This window comes from Benincasa hispida, chromosome 12 (genome assembly GCF_027475165.1).
Source record: "Benincasa hispida cultivar pf3 chromosome 12, pf3_genome.v1.1, whole genome shotgun sequence".
In the NCBI taxonomy this organism is placed as follows: Eukaryota; Viridiplantae; Streptophyta; class Magnoliopsida; order Cucurbitales; family Cucurbitaceae; genus Benincasa; species Benincasa hispida.
The window spans coordinates 38923314-38933617 of NC_143489.1; the positions used below are offsets into that span (position 1 = coordinate 38923314).

The window sequence follows — 10304 nt, forward strand, 5'->3', positions numbered from 1 at the left end:
AACAAATATTATTTTTGTGGTGTAATAATTCAACTCTCAATCTATATTATTAAATGTTTTAGTTTCTTAATTGTTAATGTATACACTTTCTTTAGTACTATGGAGGCAGAGGGATTTGAAACATATATCTTTTGGTTGCTAAAACATTCGTATGACACTTGAGCTATACTCACTGTGACGTTAATTTATATTCATGTGAGTTCTTTTAAGTAGATCGTGAATTTAACATGACTGAATATAGTTACAACTAGTTCAATATTTTTGTGTAAATTCTTTATTCATAAGTACATATTTATCTTTTAACATCTTTCTCAACGTTATTAATGTTTGAAGTTTTATTTGTCGGCTACTTTTTTTAGGTCAACAATTATAGGATGAGGATCAAACCATCAATTTTGTAATGATAATTTGGTTCTTATTCATTGAGCTATATTCGAATTTGGTATTCCCAAGTTACTTTAATATTTATATTATTTTATAAATGTTAATATTTGAAAAATAGAAAAATTGTATTTGATTTATAATTAATAATAATAAAATTATAATTTGATAGTACATCTTAGTAAAATAGGAAAAAACATCCTAAAAATAGTTATCCTCTGGTCTTTAAAAATAGAAACCCAATAGAAAAAAATAAAAATAAAAATCAGGAACCACATACCATTATCAAATCATGTTAAAAAAATAAAGATCAAAATGAACAAAACGTAGAAGTGTAAAGACCAAAATAAATATTTTAAAAGTATAAGAAGAAACTCACAATTTCTTTGTTTCATACCTGACCTTCTCAAAAATCTATTTTTGTTTTCAAATTTACAAAAGTTTTAGATTTTAGGAAGACAATAATAATAATAAAAAAAACAATGTGACTAATTTATCCATGGATACATGGAGGTGTTTTTTATTTTTTTTATTTTTTTAAAATTTTATTATTATTTTTTTAACACATGGATGGAGAATTATCGTCATATCTGTTGGTAGAAAATTTAGGATCTGTTTGGTTTACAATCCGATTTCTGCATTATATTTTCTTATTCACCGAGTTTAACGAATATATGTTCTATTTTTAAAAACCATTTTCAGACTTTGTGATTCAAACAATACAAATTTTGAGAACAACATTTATATATTTTCTTTGTATCCGTGAATTGGAATTTTAAAATTTAAAATGCATTATAATAAACAAAGATTAAAACATTTAAAAATATAGTATGTCATGTTATAAACCCAATTTAATTTAATTTTTTAATTAAAATATGTATTATGTAATGTATTATAAATTCAATTGGGTTAAATTCCAAGTTTAGTCCTATGATTTGGAGAAAGTTAAAAGTTAGTCTTATGATTTAAAATTTAGAATTTAGTTTCTATGTTTTGATAGTCTATATGATTTGTTAAATCCTTTTAAATAATTCCTACCATAGGGATTATTTATTATGAAACTTTTATCAAACCATATGGTTTATAATTATAAACCAAAAGACTTAAATTTTAACTTAACCCAAATTATAGGAATCAAAATTTCAAATTTTCTTATAAGTTATATAATATTACAAAACAAATTATACATTTTTTTTTAACATAAAGCACGTTCGTGAATAAATTAACAATAATTTTTTGTCTACTAATATTTAGTGGATAACTCCAACTATTTTACAATTGTTTATATAAGAATTCAATTTCTGAATTATGCTATCAAATACATTTGAAAACATTAAATATAATCATGTTTTCATTTAATCTACCGTTTTCAAATTTTTGTTTTTAGATTCTCGACAGTTGAACTAAGATAAAGTTGAGAATGATTCTAAGGTCTAATCACCTTTATTAAATGTGAACATCTGTCTGGGTTTGATGATTGAAAGGTTCCTTCCCTTTCAACCATTTGATGGGAATACTATTCTTGGTTTGGTAAAGTTGGCACTAAATCATGGAATAAAGAATAAGCTTTTTACCTAATGAACTCAAATGACACCTTATAAATTAGTTTTAATGAAATTTATAAACAATCATACTTAATACACATAAAATAAGATAACTATTTTATTTCATTATAAAAATAAAATTACATGTGCCAAATGCTTGTTGTAGTACACTAATATTCTAAAAAGATAATATTTTTCAACCACTTTTTCAAAGATTTGTGATTCCAAATACTCTACATAATTGGCAGTACAAGAAATAAATTATTAGACGATCAAATGGTAATAAGAATTTTTTTATTGGGTTATCTCGACACAAGTCTGCGTTGACAAAGGTAGTTATTATGCGTGAATATTAACAAAATATAAGTTTGATTAATTTGTCTATCTCGACATACGCCAAAAACATCAAGAGAAAAAATATCAACATAGCTCGAAATTCTTGTAGGGTAACCTCAAACACGTTCTTAGGTGGAAAGAATATAATTAAAAAAAAGGAAAGAAAAACAAAAGAAAACTTAATGTAGATTAAATATGTTGTATTGCCAAGAAGAATTTGAGGTGACTTTTCTAAGGAATAATTTCATAACTTGATCGAAACATTATTGTTATATTTTTCGCTTTAGTTATTTAACTGTTAATTCATAATCATGTTAGCTCTTTTAAGCCTAGGATAAATTTAATATGATTTTCAAATTATACTTCATATATAATTGCAGTTCAAAATTTCTCTTTAAATTGCTTCTCTATGTAGTATTCTTATTCTCTCTCTAAACTGCTTTTCTACCTCATATTTTTATCTTTAACATCTCTTCAATGACATTAGTGCTTGAAGTTTTAATTTATTGGTTACTTTTTTTAGTTCAACAACTTACAGGTAGAGATCAAATTTTAGGTATATATAATGGTACTTTAGGTCTTATCTTCACTAAACTATATTCAAATTTGATGTTTCACTAGGCTAGTCCTTTTAACATTTATAACATTATCATAATAGAAAAAACCCCAAAAGTAGTTATCCTTTTGTCTTTAGAAAATAGAATCCAATTTAAAAAAAAATACTAAAAATAGGGAATCATATAGCATTATAATCTTGGTCTATATTTATATATATTTTCCTTTTTAAAAATTAGGCTTGTAGCTCACAATTTCTTTGTTTCATACGTGAACTAATTTTCAAAATAGTTTTCAAAAATCTATTTTTGTTTTTAAATTCACAAAAAATTTAGACTGATTTTTAGAAAGATAATTTCAAAAATAAAAAAGAAAATCAAAAGGTGATTTTTTTTCCTTCCAATATATGGAGGTAGATTTGACTACTTTTCTTAGTTGAGTTGACAATGATTCTAATGTCTAATCTTCCAAACAAAGGTGTAAAGTTCTAACCTAATTGATGCTCACATCACCTTTATTAAATTTGAGCTTTAATAGCACATAAACTAAAAGAGAAATCCATGTGTTTGGTTAGCGTTCTTAAGTTAATTTTCAAGTTTTGCCTAAGCAATTTAGTGAAATAATAAGAGAATATATCTTTTTAGTACGATAGAGATTTGAGGAAATTCGAACCACGAACCTCTTTATGTTAACACACATCGTACACCAGTTAAGCTATGCTCGTAGCTCGGTTTGACTATAAGAAGAAGAAATTAGATGGTGATCAAATTGAATAGAGTTTATAGTGATCACTCGATGCAAGAAAAGAATAATGTACTTATATAAAAAAAAACCATAGACCACCCATTTGTCACTTGCTTGAGAGAGAGGGAATGCAATAGCAATTAGAATTGAATATTGAGTTAACATTTTTAAGATTTCAAAGAATCTCATCTTCAAACCAAATAATTCCTTTCCTTTTTTTCAAGAATGTTCTTTTCTCCTTGTCTTCAACCTAAAAATCCCATCTTTTCCTATGGCCCCATTTTTGTTGCATCCTAACATAGAGAATCACAAACCCCCTACGCCATTGCCAAATTACCAAAGGCATAAAAAACAAACACTTTGACAAACCAAAAACCCCATTTGGCGATTGCCCATCATTTGGGCTCTAGGCCTATAAATTCACCCATGAGTTGAATTCTTATTTCATGTACTATATTGTTGTTTTTGTGAGGAGAAAAACATAGTAACATTATGGCTTCTAATTCACTGGTGAATTATCATAATGGTGAGTTGATTGCTGATGGAATTGTAGAGGCATTGAAGCAAAACCATAACTATATGAAGAGATGCTTTGGTAAGTTTGTAGAGAAGGGCAATAGGAGCTTGAAGAAGAAGGAATTGATGGAGGAAATGGAGCTTGTTATTGATGACGAGATGGAGAGGAATAGGGTTATGAACGGTCTTCTTGGTCATATGTTGACTTCAACTCAGGTTTGTGTCTAATAGACTTTTAATCTATTCAATCATGTCTCGAGTCTGTTTAGATTGACTTTATACCTTCTTAAAACAAATATTTTCAAGTGAAAATAAAAGTATTTTTAAACCTTTAGAAAATCAATCCAAACGGACTCTATATGATAATCATCGTGTTCTAACCACATGAACTATTGTAATGTGTGTATAGGTGGCCATTGTGATTCCTCCATATGTTGCCTTTGCAATGAGACCAGAACCAGGATGTTGGGAATTTGTTAAAGTTAACTCTCTTGATCTCTCACTCAAATCTCTCACTTCAACTGAATTTCTCAAAATGAAGGAGATGATTTATGATGAGGAATGGTATAAATATTTGTTTTATTATTATTACTATTATGACTATTTTAATTTAGTTCGTTTTTAAAAATCTAATTAGATTCTAAAAATGGATCATATATTGTAGGGCAAATGATGAAAATGCATTGGAAGTAGATTTTGGAGCAATTGAATTCACAACTCCACATTTAACCCTTCCCTCTTCAATTGGAGAAGGTCTTAGTTATACTACAAAATTTCTCACCTCAAAGCTAAGTGGCAAGTTGGAGAATTTACAACCTCTTGTGGATTACTTGTTGTCCCTTGATTATCAAGGAGAGGTATGGAAAAAATAGAGAAAGAAAAAAAGCAACAAAACATCTAAATTCATAGTCAATTTTTGGAAAAAAAAAACAAATTTTTAATTAAAAATGATTTCTTTTAATTTTCAAAACTTAGCTTTGAATTTTGAAAACACAAAACAAAGAAACTCATAGGTGGGAGTAATCTTTTTATATATAAACTCAATTTTCAAAAACCAAATAAATAAAAATCAAATAGCTATCATTGAGTGCTTTTAACAAGTTTCATATTAATCCTATAACTAGGACATATTTGACAACCCTTTGATTTTTGAGTTTTAGTTTTTAAAAATTAAACTTATAAAACACTACTTTCACCCGTAAGTTTCAATATTTTATTATTCACATTAATGCATGTTTTTCAAAACCACAAGATCAAGCTTTTGAAAATTTAAAAAGTAAAAACTTTTTTTTTTTGGTTAAAATTTGATCAAGAATTAAAGTGTTTTTCCGAAAAAAAAAAGAGAGGAAACAAACATAAATCTTTGTTTTTAAAAAAATGAAATCATTATCTAAACGGGGTCTAAATTTTTTGAATTTACTTTTGGAATAACATCATTATCAAATGGACCCGAAAACGAAACGAATAAAAAATATGTTTCTTACATGGGGTTTCTGTTGCTTTCTCTATCTCTCTGACTTTGAAATTACTTTATGTGACAGAAACTTATGATAAATGAGACTCTTAACACAGCTTCCAAGCTCCAAATGGCACTAATTCTTGCTGATATTTTCCTCTCTGTTCTTCCTCCAGACACCCCTTATGATAACTTCCATCTCAAGTGAGTAACCTTATTTGCGTCTTTCGGTTAAAATATTAAATATATCATAACATATTAGCTTAATCTATCGAGAATAATATGATTTAACATAATAACAAAATAACACAAACTCATCCTAAATTTGAATCACGTAAAGTTATCTTCGATATGAACATTTCATGTGTTTGACTTCATGATTATGATTAATATTCGAGATACCTCGTTACCTTAAAAATATGTTGGCTCAAAATGTAATAATTCAACATGGCATCAAAGTCGTAAGATGTCATGAGGTTAAGATTTCAAAATATAATAATTTCGAAGGAGAGGAACACACAATTACCAAACTAATTAATTAATTAACAAACTTTGAATTTGGACCAATAATTTTAATTTGAAATGGGAATTCAGATTCAAGCAGTGGGGATTTGAGAGAGGATGGGGAGATTGTGCAGGAAGAGTAAAGGAAACTATAAGATGTCTATCTGAAATATTCCAAGTCTATGATCCAATCCAAATGGAGAAGTTCTTCAGCAGGCTTCCTACTATTTTCAATGTTGTCATTTTGAGTCCTCATGGATACTTTGGCCAATCTGATGTTCTTGGCTTGCCCGATACCGGAGGCCAGGTACGAGTTTTCGTCGATCTCGAACCGGATGAAAGGTTCCAATGCAAATAGGAAAGGAGTTATTTCTTTGATATTGTTTACTAAAGTTATATCTAACATCGTAATTAGAAGAGAATATTCATATGATCGAGACGTGTTAAAAAAGATTCTTCTTTTAAGAAGAGAATGACTTGACTTTTGTTTTAAGCAATCGGGGAGTAGACCAAAAAATCAGGTATAAAAAAAAATTTACATCTCGGACTACACTCATGTCCATGCATCCCCTTCAATCACAAAAGAAAAAAAAAATCTTTTTTAAGAAAAAGAAAAGTTTGTCACGTGGCAACTTGTGATTGGACAATTGAATGAGCTACACAAAAATGGGTGTAACCCAGGATGTACACTAATATTTTCAAAAGAAAAATGGTCTACAAATTCATATTCTTATTTCATTCTTTGCTTATATATCAACCAGTTGGTGACTTTTTTTTTTTTTTTTTTTGTGTGATCATTTAGGTTGTGTACATTCTTGATCAAGTTAAAGCTATGGAAGAAGAACTTCTACTCAGAATTAAGCAACAAGGCCTCAATTTCAAGCCTCAAATTATTATTGTAAGTATTAGATTAAAAAAAAAATGGTGATAGATTCTTAGACTTTGAACTTGAGACAAGTTTACGTTGATACTATGTTAAATCACCCCTGAATGGTGAACCTAAAAATTTAAGTTAATAAGTTTCAATCATTTACAGATTACAAGACTTATTCCAGATGCCAAGGGGACTAAGTGCAACCAAGAAATAGAACCTGTCCTTGGGACTAATTACTCTAAAATTGTTAGGGTACCCTTCAAGACCGAAAACGGCATCCTTAACCGTTGGGTTTCTCGTTTCGACATTTATCCTTATCTCGAGAAATTTGCGCAGGTAGGTTCTAAACATAATTTGGATCTAGATTTTGTTGACATATGTTACTCTTTATATTGTATTCCAATTCTAAAAATTAGAAAGCTACAAACAAAATTTTTATCAAACGGGACAATAGTTGTTCTAACATGTTTTTGTGTCCTTTGGTATTAGGATGCCACTGACAAAATATTAGAGCTGATGGAAGCAAAGCCAGATCTAATTATTGGAAACTACACAGATGGGAATCTTGTGGCATCTCTCATGGCCAGCAAACTAGGAGTAACCCAAGTATTTAGTTCTTCATATGCTCTATAGATATGTCTTAACAATAGATTATTTATTAACTTAATATGCAAATTAAAACCAGGGAACTATTGCACATGCCTTGGAGAAGACAAAATATGAAGATTCAGATCTTAAATGGAAGGAATTGGACTCAAAGTATCACTTCTCATGCCAATTTACTGCTGATATTCTTGCTATGAATGCCACTGATTTTGTCATTGCAAGCACTTTCCAAGAGATTGCAGGAAGGTTAGAAAAAATAGTAAACATTAGAAATGCAAGAAGTTTAGTTTCAACTTTTGAACGGGTTTGTTTTGAATAACTTTTCAAGTACTTAAAACTACTTGGAAAGTTATTTCGAACGGACTTTAATTTGAGCAGAGTTCAGTGGTTAAGGCATTTCTACTTGACTCTTTAAAAAACTTGTTTGCTATATTTCAGCAAAGAGAAGCCAGGTCAATATGAAAGTCACGAGGCGTTTACGCTTCCAGGACTGTACCGTGTCGTGTCGGGCATCAATGTGTTTGATCCTAAGTTCAACATTGCAGCACCAGGGGCTGATCAGTCTGTCTATTTTCCTTACACGGCGAAAGAACTCCGATTTGCGTCGTTTCAACCTGCCATTGAGGAGCTTCTTTTCAGTAAAGTTGAGAACAATGAGCATATGTGAGTGTTTCATGAAAATGCTTGCCATGTTTTGTATTTTTGCAATATGAATCATTTGTCTATGAGGTTACAAATCACTGTTCTGTTTTTTCCATCAAACAGAGGATATCTAGCTGATAGGAAAAAGCCGATAATCTTCTCGATGGCACGTCTCGATGTTGTCAAGAACATCACTGGGTTGGTTGAGTGGTTTGGGAAGAATGAGAAGCTGAAAAATTTAGTGAATCTTGTTGTGGTTGGGGGATTCTTTGATCCTTCTAGGTCAAAGGACAGAGAAGAAATGGCAGAGATAAAAAAGATGCATGAATTGATTGACAAATACCAACTCAAAGGTCAGATCCGGTGGATAGCAGCACAGACCGATCGGCGCCGTAACGGAGAACTCTACCGCTGCATCGCGGACACAAAAGGAGCCTTTGTGCAGCCTGCTCTCTATGAAGCTTTTGGTCTCACAGTCATTGAGGCAATGAATTGTGGTTTACCAACCTTTGCTACAAACCAAGGGGGTCCAGCTGAGATCATAGTTGATGGGATTTCTGGCTTCCATATTGATCCGAACAACAGCAACGAATCGAGCCAAAAGATCGCTAACTTTTTCGAGAAATGCAAGAATGATCGAACCTACTGGAATGACATTTCGAACGGCGGTCTGCAACGTATCGATGAATGGTAGTTGCAACAACAAAATATCCTTTTCAAGGCACATTACATTCTTGAACTTGATACAAAACGCTAATGATATTCTCTTTGGCAGCTACACATGGAAAATCTATGCAAAAAAGGTGCTGAATATGGGAAGCACTTACAGCTTTTGGAAGCAATTGAATAAAGACCAAAAGCAGGCAAAGCAAAGATACATCCAAATGTTCTACTATCTGCTTTACAAGAACTTAGTATGTTTCTACTGCAATTTTTGCATATAATGCTAAAGATATATGACCCCTTTTCATCATTCTATAAGTTACAAAACTTTTAATCTGGCTTCTCAGGTGAAGACCGTGCCGATCGTGGTTGACGAAAATCCGCAGCCTGCAGATCCAAAGCTACCACAAATGTATGCAAAACCAACAAACATTACTTTTATACATGATGATATATTATATAATCTTTAGTAAGGATGGAGAAAAGAAAACTAATGTGTTGTAATTTATTTTGCAGCTCCAAAAGCACGCAATATCGGATTCAAAAGTAAGAATATCGGTTTCAGATCGGTTTGTGTCGTCTTGAACTTTTACATTTGGATGTCATGAAATAAACTCAAAAGATTTTAATTATGTTACCTCAGGTTTTTTGGAGCATAAAAAGGTTTAAGCTAAGCAAGAAAACTTTTTTCAGGGTGTTGCCTTTCTACATGATTTGTATTCTCAAGCAATCATATATGCATTATGATTGGAGTGTATTATCTCTTTTCCCTTTATTGAAGAAGAGAATAACTTCAATGGTCTTGAAATTTAATAAAGCTTTACTATGTTTCTTATGTACCTTCAAATATGCAATGCAATTTGTAATAATTTTCTTTTCCATTTTAGTATTATTATGATAAATCAAGATTCTAGTGTTCATGTCACATTAATATTCAACATTAAACTTAAAAAAAATAATAATCTATGAGCTCTCTCAAGCTCAACCCTAAAATCTTGTACTCTATACAAGGACTCTTCAATATTGTGGACTTTTTGTAAGAATATGTACATGGATAGTTTAATTAAAGTATAGCTTAATGGACATACATCAATTATTATTCTAAAGGTTGATAACTCGATTTCATCACTATAATAATTGAACTCAAAAAAAAAAAAAAAGTTTAAATTACACTTAAAACACCATTATTATTATTATTTTTTTCATTTGATATAGCAAATAACATTTTAATAAAACGAGTAGATTAGAAAGAACAATACATTAAAAGATTGGTGAATGAAGTATGAATTCAATTATATCTTAGTTGTAAATGTGATTTGCCTCTTAAGTTTTTTAGTCAAGTTTATGTAAATTAAAGTTTATAACAATTTAAGGAATATTAAATTTTTGGGGAAGAAGAACTCAATTTTGACCCTAAACAGGTTATATAATTTCAACCATAAATTTTTTAGTTTTGATCCCTTTTAAACTTCAAACTTGATAA

At 29.9% G+C, this 10304-nt stretch overlaps 1 protein-coding gene across 2 annotated transcripts; it reads left to right on the forward strand.

Moving 5' to 3' along the window:
* Positions 1-3672: 3672 nt before the first annotated feature.
* Positions 3673-9700, forward strand: LOC120067696 (sucrose synthase 5-like). Of its 2 annotated transcripts, XM_039019234.2 has the most exons (15): positions 3673-4292; positions 4486-4640; positions 4741-4933; positions 5618-5736; positions 6127-6343; positions 6839-6934; positions 7073-7246; positions 7400-7516; positions 7596-7762; positions 7955-8179; positions 8282-8848; positions 8934-9072; positions 9169-9233; positions 9338-9367; positions 9465-9700. In XM_039019234.2, the coding sequence occupies exons 1-15, from the start codon at positions 4053-4055 to the stop codon at positions 9478-9480; spliced, it is 2520 nt and encodes an 839-aa protein (XP_038875162.2). In that variant the 5' UTR covers positions 3673-4052; the 3' UTR covers positions 9481-9700. The 2 variants fall into 2 exon arrangements, with proteins under 2 accessions (XP_038875162.2, XP_090164106.1); XM_090307980.1 differs by having other exon boundaries at positions 3846-4292; positions 9338-9529.
* Positions 9701-10304: the final 604 nt, after the last annotated feature.

Bases quoted from the DNA above. Each gene is read 5' to 3' on its own strand.
- LOC120067696 (XM_039019234.2), top strand. From the start codon at position 4,053: ATGGCTTCTAATTCACTGGTGAATTATCATAATGGTGAGTTGATTGCT. The intron at 5,737-6,126 runs GTGAGTAACCTT...ATGGGAATTCAG, and splicing joins TATGATAACTTCCATCTCAA to ATTCAAGCAGTGGGGATTTG. The intron at 9,073-9,168 runs GTATGTTTCTAC...CTGGCTTCTCAG, and splicing joins ATCTGCTTTACAAGAACTTA to GTGAAGACCGTGCCGATCGT.